At 38.3% G+C, this 19,505-nt stretch overlaps 1 protein-coding gene across 2 annotated transcripts in view; it reads right to left on the bottom strand.

Annotated features, from left to right (window-relative positions):
- The window catches only part of PDZRN4 (PDZ domain containing ring finger 4), a 605,552-nt gene that overhangs the window by 88,795 nt on the left and 497,252 nt on the right, over window positions 1–19,505 (bottom strand). For both annotated transcript variants that reach the window (XM_006888196.1, XM_006888195.1), the window contains 2 exons: window positions 18,186–18,442; window positions 14,797–14,899 (listed from right to left, as the gene is read on the bottom strand). In XM_006888196.1, the coding sequence (XP_006888258.1) occupies window positions 14,797–14,899; window positions 18,186–18,442 (360 nt within the window). The remainder of the gene's footprint in view (window positions 1–14,796; window positions 14,900–18,185; window positions 18,443–19,505) is intronic.

Raw genomic sequence — 19,505 nt, forward strand, 5'->3', positions numbered from 1 at the left:
TGTTCTTCAGTTCCTTGAGCTTAAGAAATGCTGAACGAGTTCGGCCTTTTTGATTTGCTGACTCTAGCTCCTCGCACATTTCATTGTAGTATTTTGCTTTGTCATTCTGTTCTGCCTTTTGGAATCTTCTGTTCAGCTCTTTAGTATCTTGAATTCTTCCTCGTGCTTTTGGCTTCTCTACGCTCCAGTGCAATCTTCAGTTTCTTCTGACATCCATTTTGGTCTTTTCTTCCTCTTCTGTCTTTGTAATGACCGTTTGCACTCTTCCTGGATGATACATCTGACATCTAAAACTAAGAATGTTTTCTATATTCTTCACATAAAACAAAAGTAGATTCTGAGAAAATAATTTGTTTTCTGGTTCTTCAGACTGCATGGTCCGCTCATAGTCACCTGTATATTGTTAACTTGTCCTATACACAAAAGCTAAAATCACAGTTAGTATAGTGAGGTACTTGCTGAGAGTCGGTACAACACAAGATTAGAAAAGTGGCACCTAAGAGTGTGTTGGAACCAACTCATGGCTAAGTTTTCAGAGCCTGTAAATCACATGGGAGGAGATTATACATCTTTTTCTCTCATGATTTTCTTTTTAGTTTCTTCTTAAAGCAACTTGTTTAAAAATAAAGTATCATAATTAAGGAAAATACTTTAATTTCATAAATCCAGGTATTAAAATAAAGAAATTCTTCTTAGATTATTAGGATTACATAATAGACAATTAAAATGATCGATTTGTATTAAGTTTCAGAAAAAATCTTAAAAACTAAGACAAACATAGAATGCATTGCCTAATCAGTACAGTTTTGAAAGGGAAAAGGAGTGTTATTAATAATTACAGTGCAAAATTAACCATACACTGAGACTGTTTAGAGAAAACGGAGGTGTATAGTTATCCCAGCAATAAATGACCTGCAGTCATTCTTTACCTCTGTAAATGACCATACTCTGGAGCATTCTGTTCTTTGTTAAAATAGCAACCAACAAATCTTTATTTTCTTCTTTTACAGCCTGATAAGTGTATGCTTACATTCATCTCCTCTAATTAACTAGATTGTTCGATAAATTATGATCAGAAGCATACTTTCACATTTTATTTAAAATTGCTATTCCCTCTCAGAGCCATTGTCCTTGTCCTTATTTAACCCCCTGGACACATAAGGTCCATACAGTAGGAGAAACGGTTAAGAGTTTATTTACTCATCATGCACTCATCTGAGTGCTCACAATGTGTCAGTGCAAACTCTAGGCTCTTCAGAGATTTAACGATAATTAGATATGGTTGCTTCTGTTAAAAGAGGCAATTTAATGAGAAAAAAAAGCTAAGTGCATAAATAACTCTAACAAGTGACATAGTCTTAATGATAAAAATATATACAATATGTGATATGTGAGATCAGTGATGAGGAAAATGCATTACATGGAGGCAATGGAGGAGCCAGGGAAGACTTCAGAAGGAGTGATGCTTGGATTTGGCCTTGAACCTATGCAATTGTGAGAAAGACATTCCAAGAGCAGAGAGATTCATAAGTAAAGACACAGAGGAAGAGCTGGCATTGCATGTTCCTAGAATTTAAGATCTGAGCACAGTATTAGATATCTGAAAGTAGGTATGCCTGGAAATGTAGGCTGGTGGCAAAGGAAGGGCCTTCATTCTCAGGAAGAGAGGACTTTCAAGTTGACCAAAAATACAGAGTTACACAGGGTAGTAAGAAGGAGTCTTCTTATGAGATAAGCAGTTGAGAAGAACTGGTGCAACAGTGGCCGACTGGATAGACTATAGAGAATACGAGTCTATAAACTACAGGACATCAAGAAAGAACCTTGAAAGAAGATTTTCAGGCTTTGGAAGGAGACAAAAATGATAGCAAGTGCTGTAGAGGATGTGTTATGGATGTACTTGAACCCACATCACCGGTTCAAGATGACTATCTCAATCTGATATAATGAAACAAACAAAAATGGTGGCATCATTAATAGACATTCAAGGAACCAACTCCATACTCATAGAAAACTAAAAGTGAAAGTAATAAAAATGCTTTTATACTTCATGTAGATCGATTTTAAATTCAGTAAACTCCCCCTACCTCCCATTCCTTGGTACTTATTATGATGATTTTTTAAATGGATGATTTTATTGCCTCTGTAGTAAGTGGTATGAAATTGCTTTAGATATTTCATTAATAACTCTCAAAGGTGATTAACCAGAAGAGAAACAGAAGCACAATAAAGAGACTGGTGAAATAGAAAACATCCAGTGAATTTAAAAAGTTTAAAGATTCCACACGTTTGCATTCTACATCCTATTTTCTTTTATTTCTAATATACACCCCAGCATAGAATAACATATAGTCCATTTATGAGTTACAGGTCATACTCAAGAATAGTTCTTTCATCATTGGTTTTCCAAGATACATTCCCTTTCTGAATACCCAGTGATAATCAGAATCACTCTCTCTAGCAGAGGAGACACTGGACTCCCAGTCCATTGCAGTATTTCACAGATAGCCATAACATAGACATTATAAGGGGGATACCACAGTGGATTTGATAATAAATCAAATTTACACCAAATAGGAGATTCTATGATTTTACAAGCATGATCAATATTTGTAGATATTCCCATTTATTACTAATTTATCCCTATCTTCCCAAACACAAGCACCATTTTGCCTCTGTTCTTAAGAATATTTTACTTTAATAAAAATGATCCTGGGATTAGAACCTCTGATCAAATAGTGTCTGCCTGAAAGAAAAGGAGAGGGCATTCCCTACATCGGCATGGTGGTCCTGGGCTCCTGCTCAGTCCCCCTGCACAGCTGGAGGACAGGGACAGCACTGCTCTCAGAGGCACTGCAGGGAACAACGGGAATCCTTATTGACTCTTTCATCAAATATTTACTGAGTACCCACCCTGAGACATGCGATGTAATGCAACGATGAGCAAGAACCTCCAAGCCTCTGCCCTCACAGCCCATGGGGGACTCCCTCCATATTGGTCTAACTTACAAACTGGTGAGATTTTTCTCAATATTAAGATCACAAATTTGCTCATAGAGATATGCATGAAATATAGTTAATCCTTACTCTTTTGTATTTGCCCTTATGAATGGCATTCTCCCTAACTTATAATTCTCTACTTTAAATATGTGATACCGTCTATACTGAAATTTTCACACAAAAAATTCTTCACGTTTGCAGTAACCTAGCTTTGTAAAATATGATTTACAGAATGACAATTTGCAGCAAAGCACATGATTTACTTATGCTATGCATAAGAATTGCCGAAAGGGAGCTAATTAATAAGCTAAATGTGTGTTCCCATTTATAGACATAGGCTGAAGTTTGCTTTTCAGCTAAAATATACATACAACACTGATGTGTAGTTGTCCTTTCCTCCATTAAGACAAAATTCCTTTATTCTTACATTTTATGGCAATGTGTGTGTGTGTATATATATATATATATATATACACATCTCCATGTATACTTAATTCAAGCTATTGAATGTTGCTTTCATGGAGATGTGTATATATATATATATATATATACACATCTCCATGTATACTTAATTCAAGCTATTGAATGTTGCTTTAGATTGATTTTAGGAAGAATAATAAAAATAGTCTTAAATAGCATTTGCAAGTAATGAAAATCCACCTATTGTTTTATATAATTATAAACATTTTGTTCTTAGTTCTAAGAATCTGCCTTAAACAAAACTGAGTTTTAAGAGTTCATGATGAATACTCTGGAAAATTCAGCATCTCCCTTGCATACAGGCAATAGCAAACATATCTCTATTAGGAGCTAAACTAACACCCTATACATTTCTTAAAACCTTTTCCTTTAAATTATTTGTGGTAGAGGTTGAGCCCTGCCTCTGACTTGCTAAGGGCTATTTATGACTCATTTCAACTTTTTGCTGGCTCTAGGGGGAACAAATGGACAACACTGAACATAAAGAGGAAGAGAGCCTTAATCGTCTGTGGTGGTGTTTCAGTTACATGGATCTCCCTGACTCTTCAGACAAGTATGCTGCTTAAATTTTGCTACTTTTATTTTTCCTCTCAAAACCAAAATTAAAATCTTTTATCATTTTTAATTAGTGAGAAAATGCTGTCATCTTTTAAGGCGAACAAATTTCAAGCTGTGAGCCTTTTTTAGTGCAGGCTCGTCCTTGGAGACTTTTCTGAAGCACTGTGGGGAAATGTGAAACTCAGTCAGGAATTTCCTAGGACACGTAGTAATAGGTCATGGTGAGATATGGGTGCCATTAAAATTACAGAGATCCCAAACACTCACAGTTACCAGAACATTGGCACACGAATCATATTATCTCCAAAGAAACATTTGCTGTCTATCATGAACCTGATGGGACTTGTGCCAGTCTATCAATGCAATAATCTGCATTAACGTCTCTAAATGTGTATTTACAAGATAGCGAGGTCTGTTTTGGTCTACTGGGCCACTAATCCATGAGCTAAAAGATGCTAACTATGTATTAACAAGATAGACAGATCAGCTTTGGTTCGCTGGGTCAACAGGAAGTAAACCAAAACCAAATCCACAGCTGGGGAGTCAATTCCCGAACACGGCTACCTTCCAACAGATTTCTGAGGCTGTAAATTTTTATGAGAGAAAACTTCCCATCTCTCTCCCTCAGATTTGCTGGTGGATTGGAACTGCTGACCTTGAGGGGAGCAACCCAATTTACAATAATACACTATGCTGTCCAGGGCTTCTTCAATACTAAATTGTTGGTACTGCCATGTGTCATCAAGTTGGAATTGACACATAGTTGACAATCCACTGGGTTTTCAGAGGCAGTTAATTGTATAACTGGAGATGCACAGTTTGCATTCTAACAAGTTCAGGCATGCAGTTCTGCTCAGTAAAAAGGCCATCATGTATGTTGATTTTTTGTGCTGGTGTCAGTGTACATCAGAAATTGCGTTTCACTCAGATATATTCTATTTTGCTTTCTAAAGTGTGGAGAAGCAGCATTGTCACAGCACAAATCCTATGAAGTGATGAACCCTTATATTGAAGCACAGCTCTCCAGGCTGGCGGGATGCTCCCCTTGGACATCATGTCTTCCTCTCCGTAGCCTTTGCAGCCCCCAAAGTCAGAGAGATCCTATTGTGAAGGCAGAGCATGGATATCCTCTGTTCCACCATCTCCCCAATTTAGGATAAAAGCCAAAGACTACTTAAGTATGTCTTCTCCTCATTCTTACATCAGCTCTTATCACTCTCCCTCCCACTTCCTTATGCTGCTATAGCATGTATAAGAGCCAATATACTAGATGTCGCTTCTGATCTTTTTTATTTCCTGTTTCCTCTCTGCCAAGCACCTTCCTCAGATGTCCACATACCTAACATTCTTCATTTTCTTGGGTCTCTTATGAAAGAGAACTCCTTGGCCCTACTGTATTAAGAGTAAACACTCCATTTCAGCATCACATCTTTACTATTCCTGTCACTCGTTTTTTTTTTTTCTATGAATATTTGTTATTTTTGCTATGTGCCACCGACTCTAGTATGACTAATTTTGTCGTTGTTGTTACATGCCTTGAGAGTTGTAGATGGCCCATAGTGACCTATGAACAAAAGTCTTGAACATAAAACTTTTATCTTTTTTCCAAGTTCATAGAGTTTGCTGAGATAAGTTTATTTTGGAAGTGGATGCCACTCGTGCTTCCAATCTTGTTTTATTAGGGAGATCCATGGCCTGAAGGCCCAAAACCCTTTTTAAATATAAGGCCAAATTCAATCAGCTCACACCCTAGTGTGAGCTGTTTTTGTTGTGAACAAAAAGCCACACCCTAGTCTCAACCCCAAACCAGAAAACACACAACACACCTTAGCCGAATATGGCTGTTCTGCTCATCTTCCCAGCCTGGAAATAGCCCATAGCAACTCCATAAACCACCAATCTGAATCTTACCCTAACCTCCTCATGTCCTTTGTGGTAGACACTGTATCAATCCATCTCATTGAGGGTCTTCCTCTCTTTTGCTGATCCTCTATGTTTCTAAGCATCAAGCCTCACTCAAATGACTAGTTCCTCCTAAAAATGTGTCCAAAGTAAGTGAAATAAAGTTTCACTGTCCTTTACACTAAGGAGTACTATGGTTGTACTTTTTTCCAGACTGATTTCTTCATATTTTGGGTTGTTGTTGTTGTTAGGTACCATCGAGTTGAGTACGACTAATGGTAACTCTATGAACAAAAGATCTGAAACCAGTCCTGTCCTGTGCCATCCACACACTTCCTGACACACAAGCCCATTGCAACAATCTCACTGTCAGTCCACCTGGTTGAGGGTATTCCTCTCCTTATCGACCTTCCACCCTTCCCAACATCATATCCAAGGACTAGCACTTCCTAGCAATATGTCCAAACTATGTCAGATGAAGCCCCATCATTCTTGCCTTCAAAGAGCACTCTGGCTGCACCTTCTCCAAGATATATCTATTCATTTTCTTACCCGTCCATGGAATGTCCAGCGCTCATCTCCAACACCTCAGATCAAAAGCATCAATTCTTTTTCTGTCATCCTTATTCATTATCCAGGTCACGCATACATAGTTAGTAATTGGAAAGACCATGGCCTGGATCAGACGCACCTTATTCCTCAAACTGACATCACTACTCCCCAATAATTTGGAAAATTCCCTAATTGAAGATTTTTCCATTGCAATGCATCTCCTTATTTCCTGACTGCTAGTACCAAGGGTGCTAATTGTGGATCCAAGCAAGATGAAGCTGTTGACAGTTTCAATCTCTTCTCAATCCATCATGACACTGCCTATTGATCCAGTGGTAAAAATCTTTGTTTTCTTTATATTGAAATGCAATCATAATGAAGGCTCCGTTTCTTGATGTTCTGCAACAAGTGCTTCAAATCTCCTCACTTTTAGCAAGCAAGGTTGTGTCATCTGCATAATGCAAGTTATTGATGAGTCTCCCTCAAATCCTGATGCCACACTCGTCTTCATAAGAGTCCAGCTTCTCAGATCATTTGCTTAGCATATAGATTGAACAGATATGGAGACAGAATACATCCCTTTCCAATTCCAAACCATTGTAGTGCTCCTTGCTCTGTTTGCACAGCAGCCTCCTGGTCCAGGTATAGGTTCCTCATAAGCACAATCAAGTGCTCTGGGATTCCCATTCTTCTCAATGTCAGCCACAACTTGTCATGATCCACAGTCAAATGCCTTTGCATAACCAGTAAAGCACAAATAGACATTCCTCTGGTATTCCTTACTCTCAGCCAGGATCCATCTGATATCACATGTCCCTGGTACCATAGCCTCTTCTAAATTCCACTTGAACTTCTGGTAACTCCCTATCTATGTATGTTTTTTTAAACCATCTTCAGCAGGATTTTGCTAGCATGTGATATCAATGATATTTGATAATTTCCACACTCAGTTGCATCACCCTTCTCGGGAATAGAAACACATCTGGACCTCTTCCAATCCGTTAAAAAGACAGTTGTCCTCCAAATTTCCTGGCATAGACTTGTGAGTGCATCCAAGGTTGCTTCTGTTAATTGAAACAAGTCAATTGGTATCCCAGCTATTCCTGGGGCCTTATTTTTTGCCAATATCTTCAAGGCAGCTTCCAGTTCCTCTTTCATTACCATTGGCTCAAGTTCATACGGTACTTCCTGAAATTTTTCAGTGTCAGTCAGTCCTTCTGATACTGTGACTCTATGTATTCCCTCCATCTTCTTTTGATGCTTTTTGGGTCATTCAATATATTGCCCATAGCATCTTTCAACATTGCAACATGAGGCCTAAATTTGTTTTTCAGTTCTTTCAGTTTGAGAAATTCAGAGAGGTCTTCCCTTTTTATTCTCCATTTCCAGCTCTCTGAACACTCCATCATAATACTTTGCTTTGTCCTCCTGAGCTGCCCTTTGAAACCATCTGTTCAGCTCTTTCACTTAGACATGTTTTCCTTTAGATTTGGTTTCCTGATGTTCCAGTACAATCTTTAGAGTCTCTTCTGACATCCATTTCAGTTTTTCTTTCTCTTCTGTTTTTGTTTTGACCTTTTGCTTTTTTCATATCATCCCACAACTTATCTGATCTTCCATCATTGGTGTTCAGGGCTTCAAATGTATTTTTAAGATGATCATGAAATTCAGACAGAATTGTTTCAAGATCATATCTTGGTTCTTGTCTTATTTTAATTTTCTTTGACCTCAATTTGAACTTGGATATGATTAATTGATGATCTGACCTACAGTCTGCTCCTGGCCTAGTTTTGACTGCTGATATTGAGCTTCTCCAACAAATTCTTCCACAAATGTAGTCAATCTGATTCCAAAGCAGCCCATTGGGTGAAATCCATGAGTAAACTTGTCTTTTGTGTCTTTTAGAAAAAAATCTTTGCAATAAATAAATCATTGTAAATAGAAAATTCAGTCATTCTATTTCCAGCCTCATTTCTATCACCACACCCATATTTTCCAACTAATGTTCCTTTTTCAATGTTTCCTACTTTTGCATTCCAGTCACCAGTTATCATTAACACATCCTGATTCCATGTTTGGTCAACTTCTGTGTGGGCAAACAGTATCTGGTAAACAGACGTTGGTATTTAAAATCTGCTATTGATTGTTTAGAAGGAACATTGTTATAAGTGGTGCAGCACTTGTCTGTCAGCTTGCTATATTGTGATTACTTGGGTTTGCTGTGATACTGAAATCTTTCCCACTGGTGTATCAAATTCCAAAGGGGTCTCCATTCATGGACGGGTTTTGGTGGAGCTCCCTGAATAAGACAGACTAGGAATCAGTATGGGCCATCTACTTCCTAAATAAAAGGCTTTTGAAAACCCTATGAACACTAAACAAAGAGGATAATTATAATAATGTAGTTTTACAGCCCAGATTAGAAGTTAGTTGAAATGAGGAAAATCAATATCAAACATCATCCAATAATTGGTACATGGAATGTTTGTAGCTTAAATGTTGGAAAATTGGATATTGTTAAGAATGAAATGGAATGCATGAATATTGATATACTAGGTATTAGTGAGATGCAATGGCCACTTTGAATCGGGTAATCATATGATATACCATGCAGGCAAAGAAAAACAGAAGAATGGCATTCATTCATAGTAAAAAATTTAATTTCAAGTTCTATTCTGAAATACAATATTGTGAGTCATAGGATAATATCCATACACACACAGGAAAGACCTGTTAACATGACTTTTATTCAAGTATATGCTCCTAGTGCCAAAGAGGAAGAAATTGAGAATTTTTATCAAATTTTGCAGTCTGAAATTGACTAAACTTGCAATTAGGATATTTCAGGTAGTCCATAGGATATTCACTATTCTTTGCCAACATCAAACTTAAAAAGGCATCAATTCTCCTTTTGTCTTCCTTATTCATTGTTCAACTTTCAGACACCTAGGAAGCAGTTGAAAATACCATAGGCTTGATAGCATACATGTGTCTTTAAACTAACATTCTTATTCTTTAGAACATTGGAAAAGTTCTTGGCAACAGTTTTCCTTAATGCAGTAAGTCTTTGGATTTCTTGATTGCTATTATCATGAATGTTGATTGTGAATTTGAGTAAAATGAAATTGTTAACAACTGCAATCTTTTCTCCCTCTATCATTATATTGTCTGCTGCTTCCATGGTGAAGATTTCTGCTTTTTTTGAGCTTGAGATGTAATCCATTTTTAAGGCTGTAGCTTTTGATCTTCTGGGGTGAGTGGTTCAAGTCTTCTTCACTTTCCACATGCACAGTTGTGTTATTTGCATAACACAGGTTGTCGATGAGTCTTCACCCAATCCTGATGTCTCATTCCTCTTCACATCAAGCCATAAAAATTAAAGGTGAAGAATCTGAGGATTCCTACCACCTTTGCAGTCTGAAATTTATTGAACATGCAATCTAGATGTATGAATAATAATTGTATATTGGAATGTAAAAGTTGGAAACAAAGAGGAAGTATTGGTAGTTAGAATATAAGGCCCTAGAGACAGAAATGAAGTTAGAGTTTATAGAATAGATTTTGTATAATGAATGATTTATTTGCTACAACTATTTTATATTTAAAACAACAACAACAAACCAAAACCAAAACCACACCACCAAATATAAATATAACTTTACACCTGCGCTTGACCTGGTGGACTACAGAGGAATCAGATTGACTACATCTGTGGAAAATCAGTATCAACAGTCAAAACTAGTCCAGGGGCTGACTGTGAAACAGACAATTACCTACTCATATGAAAGTTCAAATTGAAGTTGAAGAAAATTAACAAACACCCACAAGAACCAAAATGTGACCTTATGAGTATCTTATCTGAATTTTAAAAATATTTTAAGAATAGTTCTGGAGAATCAAGAGGGCGGCAGCAGGGGAAGCAGTGTGATAAGCTGGAGGTGGGCCGAGCTACATCGAAATGAGCCACCAGGGCCCTCACAGTTTATCTCTACCTGAACAGTTAAATAGTTGACTACCGATCTTCAATATGGATTGGGGCTCAACATCAAGAGACAAAGATTCTAAAAAAAAATAAAATAAAATAAAAATAAATAAATAAAGCACATGGGTGGGTCCTCCTTCCTCTGGCCACCAGCTGCCACACCTCCGCGGGGCCACCACAGACAGTGCTCAGGAGTCCCCTCACCTGGACTGGGTGGCTTGTGCTGGGCCCCATGGCCAGTGCGACAGAGCTCTCACATGGCTGGCAGTCATGATTGCCAGTGGCCGCGGGCCCCGGGGTGGCGGGCACAGCAGGGACTGTGGGGCTGCCATGGAGGAGGTGAAGGACCGTATCCAGGAGAGCATGACACTGTCAGTGTAGAAGACTTCCTTGGATAGATCCTGGACAGCAGATCTCCTCAATGCACCACACCTTTTGATTTCTTGACTACTGCTGCCAAGAACTGTTTAGACCTTGGGTGAGTCTGTTTACCACTTTGAAATCCCCTTCTCCATTTGTAGAGGGGGAGGGTAGTGATGCCTGCTTCGAGTTGCAGCTGGAGCACTTGGTGGAGGGGAGGGGGCAATGATGGAGGCACTGGATCCAGGGATGCTGTCCCTGGCCTCGATCTCCAGTGGAGTGCAGGGTCCAGACCTTGGGGAAGCTTTGTCAGGAGGGAGTGTTTCCTTGGAGGATTATTGCTTGGCCCCCAGGGAGAGCCGCCTGGTGGGTATAAGGAATCTTATCAAAGCCTCTTTCCTCCATCTCCTTCTCCAGTACCTCTATAACACTTCCAAAGCCCTTATCTTTGTAACAAGTTTGTTCTCTCTAGGTTTGCTCATTTCCTGTACGTAACCTGAACACTGAGTCTTGCTCCAGACCTAAACGCTGAGCTCAGTTCCTGAGATAAAAGGGAAATATAACTGCCAGCTAAGGAAGCGAAGGTGGATGGAGCCTCAGGTTTCAGCCAGCCATCCCCAATGAACTCACCTTGGCAAACCCTTTGCAGTCGAGAGGGCAGAAAACATCAGGAAAATATCTTCTAACTGAACAAGAAGGTGTGCAGCGTGAACTCAGGATCACCAGTAAAGTGTTAAAGTGGGCTCCCATTCTCCCCTCACCTCAGTGCCCCTGTTCATCACGAAACAGCCAGAGAGGCTGAGCCCCATTCCCAAATGAGAAACCCACAAATTAAAAAGAAAATGTCTTTGTATAAAAAAATAAAAAAGTAATCACCATTGGACTATGCTCACTATTACTCTATCTTTTCTGGTCCCAGCTGGATCCTACTCCCTCTACCCACCAAGTTGTGCAGCCCTGTGATTTCATCCCTGCCCATCCTCATTCTTCTGCTCCCAATCCTCACCCCCTTGGATCACAATACGTGTTTTTTACAATTAAAAAAAAAAAGAATAGTTCTGACACATAGTTGAACATTAAAGACCAAAGACCAGATGACTTGTGGAATGACATCTATGATATTACCCAAGAGGAAAACAAAATGTCATTACAAACACAAAGGTAAATAGAAAAGAACCAAATGGATGTCTAAAGAGACTGTCAAACATACACTGGAACAAAAAGAAGCCAAAATAAAGGGAAATAATGCTGAGAGGAAAAAAATTAACAGATATTTCAAAGGATAGCTCAAGAAGACAAAGCAAAGTATTGTAATGAATGTGCAAGGAGCTGGATTTAGACAACCAGAAGAGAACACACTTGGCATTTCTTGAGCTAAAAGAATTAAAGAACATGAATATTTACCATCATCTAATAAAATGTTTTTACTTGACTATTCATCTCCTTTCTCTGGAAGTTTAACTTATTCTAGGGCAGGTTTTTAACAATCCCTTAACAAGAAAAATATCTGATAAATCTTAGTTTATCATTAAATATTAACAGCAGAAATAAAAAGAAGCAAATCAAGGAGCCTAGTCTCCGTTTTGTACTGATACATGTCCACAGCTCAGCAGAAGGGAAAGAGTATTTTTTTCTTAGAAGAATCTCTGTCTTTTGCCATTAAATCTCAATTTTCTATAATATTCTCTAAAAGGCACAAAACCGGATCTTCCTGAAGGCTCTAATTTACCTCATTCCCCGAGGGTCATGAAGTAGTGCATTTCAGCTAATCCTGCTGTTGTTTGGTGCCACTGAGTTGAGTACAATTCATAATGACACCATGAACAACAGATCTGAACCCTGTGTGTGACGCTGACGTGTCAAATGCAATAATGGTTACCCATGGTGGACAGTGTTTGGTGGCATTCCCCGGTTAAAACAAGCCTGGAAGCAGGAGTGGCATCCACTTCTGTAAATAGCTTGCCTCTGGAAACCCTATGAACCTGGAGAAAGGATGAAAGTCACGCAGGTGTTGAGGACTTTCCTTCATAGGGTTGCTATGAGTCGCCAACGACGATTCAGTGACTGGGGAAATTGGGGTGGGTGGGTGTGTCAGAGAGAGTGAGGTTGGCACAGGATAGAGCACGGTTTAGGGCTGTTGTACAGAGGGTTGCTGTGAGTCACAGGTGACTCAACGACACATAACAACAACAACAACAACAACAACAGAGTTGGTGAATCCTTGAGCTTTAATCCATAGCTACACTCTCACCCTTCTCATACGTGTTTCTCTCAAATGCATCTGTTCTCATGATTGAAGTCCAACATAGTAACTCCTTTCCTATTTACATTTCATAGGAGCATTCTTCGTTTCAATCATTGAGAAAGGTGCCTTAGGCAAGGGAATCACAGATGACAGCAAATTAATGACTGTGATGCTGTGATTAGTTGAGATTACAGGCTGCAGAGAACCTGTCTGAGCATTTACTACTGTCATCACGCTGCTGCTGGTTTCTATTAGGGATTGATATTGGCCATAAAAGAGGACATACTTTAACTACAGTGAGTCTTAATAGGAATGTAAAGAAAGCTGTCCTGTGTTGTAATATTTCAGTGACATGCTGACTAATTAAGGGATTTTTACTGATGACCATTTTAGCCAAAATAAGTCTCCCTACCATGTCCTCTGCTAGCACAAAACTATATATCTAATAAATCTGGAAGTAACAAATTTAGTGATAAAATGGAAATGATTGAGATAACCCCTGTTCCAAAACAAAGCAATAGTTATTTGGAAGAAAACATTCTTTAATTTTGCAAAGTATTATGTATGAATTGAAAAATGTAATGGAGATTTCAGTACGTAGCAGTGCTTGAATTAATTTCTAGTCAACTTAATGGGGGGATGAGGATAACAATTTAACAAAAAACCTAAACACAACTTGAAAAAAAAATTATCGACTCAGATATTAGGTGTCCGTGCACATCCTTCTAAATTCTGGCTGAGAAGAAATAATGATTTCTGTAATCCCTAGCAATGACTTTTGTGGGGAAAGATTTCAAATAATCCTCTATTTGCTTTAGGTGAGCTGCTCTGAAGTGGCCTCATTTGATTTCAGATCCTCCGAAGGGAAGAGATTTCAGGATTTCCTGGTTGTAAAATGGAAAAAAGAACACTTTGCTGAACTTGTATGACATCATCTAAAGCATTAAAAGGGCAGATTATCATGGGTTCTCTGCCTGTTTACCAAGGCTTCGTTCCCTCCTCAATCTATTTTATTTCCAAATGTCAGGAGTGTGAAACCTTTCAATGATTTATAGACTGCAGAAGCAGAGGAAATATTAGGATAAATCCTTTAACTTTTGTGAAAGCTTTTAAATAATTAACAGATGGGCTTTTTACATTTGTTATATATCACAGGATAGATACTTTAAGATCAAACCCTATGAAGACCGAGCATAGTTTAACATTTATGGGTAGGAGGCCATCTCTCTTTCTAGAATGTAAGTGAAACCATTCTTCAGAAGACACACCTGAGTCACAAGTAAATATACTATTGATATTGTGGAGGGTTATACAACAAATACCCTCCAAAATTTAATGTATTAATTCAAATCAATGTACTAGACATTGAATGAAAATAATCAATACCATCTAGATTTTAAATAGAAAGAGTTTTCCTAATTAACTGGATATGTTCTTGTACACAAAAAAATTATGGTTGCTACAATATTATTTATAGAAAACAACAAAAATTGGAGAAATCTATCTCTTCACATTTACATTATAAAACTATTTTTCCTAACACGCTTAAAATACTAAAGGCTGAAAGTTAAAACGAATTATATTTAAAAGATCTTCCCCTTGATATATAATAGACAAACTCCTTCTTGCAGTAATAAATGAATTTCTTCTTTGTTAGGCAAAACCCCTCAACCATAACTTCATGAAGAAATGTGAAGTGGAGTGAAAATGATCTTACCTCGTATTCAAAGTCCTCTGTTCTGTCTGCATCAGCAGGTAAGCTGGAGAGATACTCATTGTCCTCATAAAATTCATGCTCCATGGGATGAAGAGAATGGCAGCTACGGGGAATGGAGCAATATGATAGGACTAGATCAAAAGGGTTGTTTTCAACATTAAAACTAATTTTAGAATTTGACTTTAGTTCTGTCTGCTCTGAAATAGACCCATTCCTTTAAAGGAAGTGTAGCTCAGAAAGAGCAATTGCTTTTCCTTCTACACCTAATTAACATGATGATGTTAATTTGCAATTTCTGTGAGAATATTGAGAGTAAGGGCCCTGGTCAGAGTTCCATTCTGTGAAGGACCTGATATAAGATCTTTGGCAGGCCTGGTGCTTTATTGATGCTCTTTGACTGGCTTCTATTCCATTAACTTTGAAAGAGCTCCATACATGAGTATGTGACATTTCAGACTGCAGTCTACCCAAAGGGGGTATTTTGTAATAAAGTATTGCCACTTTAGTGATACATAACCTCTACTTGTATTTTGAAGGCTGCTTTCAAAAGCACATAATTTTCAGACTTTGAAATAGACTGGTATTCATCCCATTACTTCTTCATCGTTCTTCTTCACATTTCTTCCTATTTGATAAAGGGCCCTGGCATGCAATCATGGTAATAGCTCACCAGAAAAATCCTAAAATTCCTTTAGAAAATTCCCAGTGCAAGACAGAGCTTTTTCAGTTAAGGACAGGAGGGGACCCAGAACATCTCATGCGGATTTTATATGACCCTTAACTTTCAGAAGAAATATTACATACTTTATAGAAAACAATTTACCATTTATCAAAACAATTTATCAATTACAAGATTGATGCTAGACATTGTATTGCAAGGTTTAGTTGCTGTGAGTTGCCTTCAAGTAAATTCTGACTCATGGTGACCGCAAGTGTGCAGAGAACTCTCCACTGGGGTTTTAAGACTGTGCCACTTCAGAAGCAGACTGCCATGCCTTTTTGCCGAGGAGGCTCTGGGTGGGTTAGACCAGTCAATCTATCAGCAGTTAGTCACAAAAGACATAAGGCCATCTCTCTTTTGAAAATACAGAAATTTAAGTTGGTTGCAAGTGTGAAATCCTCCAGCCCTTCTGCATGGACATTATGGGAAATCAGGGATCGGTAATGCAAGTGATTCTCCTTTTCACTGAATGAGAAAAATCAAGGGAGTCTGATGACCCTGATGCCCTCACAGGGTCAGCAAACCAGCCTTCGCTCATGCCATCTCTGGCTATCAGCTCTGCTCAGGTTAGCCAGAGGAGTCTGGAATAGCAAAGGTAGTGCAGACAGCATTCTGATTGTAGATCTAACACATTGACTGAAAAGCCATTCAAGCTGGTTGAGTATAGAAGCTCATTTTATTTTATTTTGCCACCATTTGGATGTGTTTCCCTTGTCCTTCACTAGTTGAGAGGAAGTTCTGCCATAAAGAGAACTTTTTCCATTCAGCAAACTTTTAAGGAGTGCTGTCAAGGAAAATAATAAGGCATTCAACTTTGATTTTATGTTTTTTTTTTTAACTCATGAAACCAAATATTCATTTTATAGATGCTCTTAATCGAAATTAATTCTCCCAGAGGTTTTTCTTTCAACCAATGTTAATAATCTTTACTGTTCAAAATAGCTGAATGCTTAACCACTGTACCAATAGGACTTGGATTTGAGTCAACAACCAGTGGTTCCAATCTACCCAGAGATTCTTTGGATGAAAACAAACAAAACAAAACAAATACCTGAGGAACTCACGCATAAAGATTCTTTTAAAAACCAAAAACAACAAAACTCTAACTCATTGTGGTACAATGGAATCATCTCATAGCTGACATTCCATTGGGTTCTCAAGGCTATAAATCACATGAGAAGAGACTGTCCACTTTTCTCTCATTAAGGTTACAGCAAAACAAACAAAAACAAAACAAAACCAAAACAAAAAACAAACCAAAAAACTCCCCCCACACCAAAACCAAACAACCCTATGTAGCAATTCTACTCTGTAAAATGGGGTCATTATGAGTAAAAGTCAATTGAATGGCACCTAAAAATAACAGTAACACCAGACACATTGCGAAATGCTAGAATTTACAAAATACAATTTGTACACTGCTAATCCATTAAAGAACAAGGTGAAAATTTGATTGAATACAATAATAAAGACAAAAATAGAGAAATTATTAGATATCTGGTTGATAGTTGTTGTTGTTGTTCTTGTCAAGTGCCGTTGAGTCGCAGGCGACTCATAGTGACCCTATGAAGGAGAGTCCTTGACGCTTGGGTGCCTTTCATCCTCTCTCCAAGTTCATAGGGTTTCCGGAGACAAGCTATTATGGAAGTGGACACCACTCCTCCTTCCACCCGGTTGATAGTAACTGCAGGAAATAGATATTTTCCAGAGGAGATCTGGAGAATTTGAGGAAAAATGAGTGGCACAGCAATTAAGTTCAGAGAGTGACCACGGATCAGAACTCGTGCTCAGAGGCCTGGCTTTGTCCCTTCTTTGCTAAAGGATGTTGGCCAAGCTTCTGAACATCACCTTCTTCATCTCTGACATGTGAATCATTATAAAAGCAGTAGCATCTGAAAACAGCATTTACGATGCTGGCTCCAGTATTCTGCATTTTGTAAAACTCAGAATACTTTACATTTTGGCTTACAAGTTCCGAGAACAAAATATAAAGAGACAAAATACACTTCTAAGATTGTGTAAGTTTAGCCATGAATCATTTTAATATTTATTTATTGATTATTTAAAACTGGTATAATTTGGAAAGACATATTCTTTAAATAGTTCTTTATTCCATAACACTATTCTTTCTCTATGACAGCCAGGACTTTTTTGTTTACATCTCAGTACATTTAGTAATTGCCTTCTTTGGAGGATTGCACTTAATTAAATTAATTTCTAGCTTTTCCTTTAAAGAAGAGGAAAGCATGGGGGAGCATAAGGCTACCCACAGAGGAGAATATGGTGCCAACATGCCACTTCCATGTGAGTCTTAATAAGGTTGTTGGCAGCTCTGGTGAGAAAAGCTATTTCCCTGACCAGTGCTCATGAGTAGTACGAGGCTTTTGATGACTGGAAATATGAAGATGAACTAATCAGAGGCAGAATTTTGAATGCTCTTCAGCAAGGATGATTCCTGAGGGGAAGCCAACACATGGGTCAGGGAGAATGGCTAGCAGCGACAGCTGAGGAATAATTGGATACAGACACGGTAAAGACATTTCTTTAACAGAGTTGGGAGCCTGTCTCCATAATTGCCAACTTGCTAATGTGACTGATTCTCTCCAACACCTACTTTAAATGACTAACGAAAACAAATAGGCCTTCAGGAGAAACGACAAAAGAATACCTGTCTGAGAGCAGGAATGGGCAGACGTCTGGCACTGGGGGGGTAGGAGGCCTGAGCTTGGCCAGCGCCATGATGTGTTCAAAGGTGATGTCCGTCTGAGTGCTGGCATTCATGAGCTGCACTTCTGGGGCTGTTGCATACACCGGTTTACTGAGCGGTGTTCGCCTTAATACTTGAACCACAATAGGTTCCTTGGCATTTCGGAAAGCTTCCACTGCCTCTTCATGGGTGGCCATTGAAAGATCTTTCCCATTGACCTATCAAGATAAAAGAACATTGCTCATCTCAAAGGAAAGAACAGATAGGCTGCCACAGCAGATTAATAACAGGTGGAGAGGGAGACTCTGGTATGAGTTCTGTAAAGGAATATTTAATCAGACACTGATGTTATTATAATCTTCACCAACCTGAGGATGAAAAGGGGACAAGTAAAAATCTGTCTGAGATATCTGGCATTTATTAGCTAGTAATATACTACCAGAATTATAACGAAGGAATTAGTAAATATTTATATAACACATCAGTTCTAGCAAATATATATTAAAATCTTCAGATAAGTAGAAATAGGAAGCATATCCTGTTTTTCTTTCTCTGTCTGTAATGTTTGATTACTTTCTTGGTAAGAGTTTCAATATTTTACCAAACTAACTGCTAACTGCTCTATAGAAGACCTCTGAGTATGTGATCTATGTTTCTTTGACTCTTTACCTCTTTTAAATGTGCAAATCTAAAATTTTAGGATATTGTCCAATTTCCTTCACATTCATCAGGATTTTTTTATCTGATACCACGATTTTTTTTAAAAGTTTTTATAATCCCTGGTTACTTGAGAAGTGGTCCAAAGATCAGCAGTATCAGTAATACCTGTGAACTTATTAGAAATTGCAGACTCCTTGGTTCTACACCAAACCTACTGTATTAAGATAGACATTTCAACAATATCCCATCTAACTTATATGCATATGAATGACTGGGAAGTGCAGCCCATTAGAACACCTCTCAGTAGGAGCACTATGTTCCTTGGACTTCTTCCCTTACACAATATGAGCTACCAATGCATCCTCTGTCCACTGCTTCTCTAAAGAGGGAGAATCATTGGTGTGAGTGAAAGAATTTTCTTCAATTTTTTTGTTTTGTTTGTTTATTTTCTATGGCACCTGCCTACAGAAGGCCAGCCTCTGAGGCACTCTATCACGTTTTTTCCAAGACATTTTCTTGAGGAGCAATAGAGATTTCTCTCAGACCACTGTCAATTTATTCCCCTACAGTGGACCATCTTCTTACTGGAGGTTGTGTTTTGATGGGAGACTCTTTTTTTTA

Source organism: Elephantulus edwardii, unplaced genomic scaffold (assembly GCF_000299155.1).
Source record: "Elephantulus edwardii isolate Elephantulus edwardi_28Jun2011 unplaced genomic scaffold, EleEdw1.0 scaffold00065, whole genome shotgun sequence".
NCBI classification, from domain to species: Eukaryota; Metazoa; Chordata; class Mammalia; order Macroscelidea; family Macroscelididae; genus Elephantulus; species Elephantulus edwardii.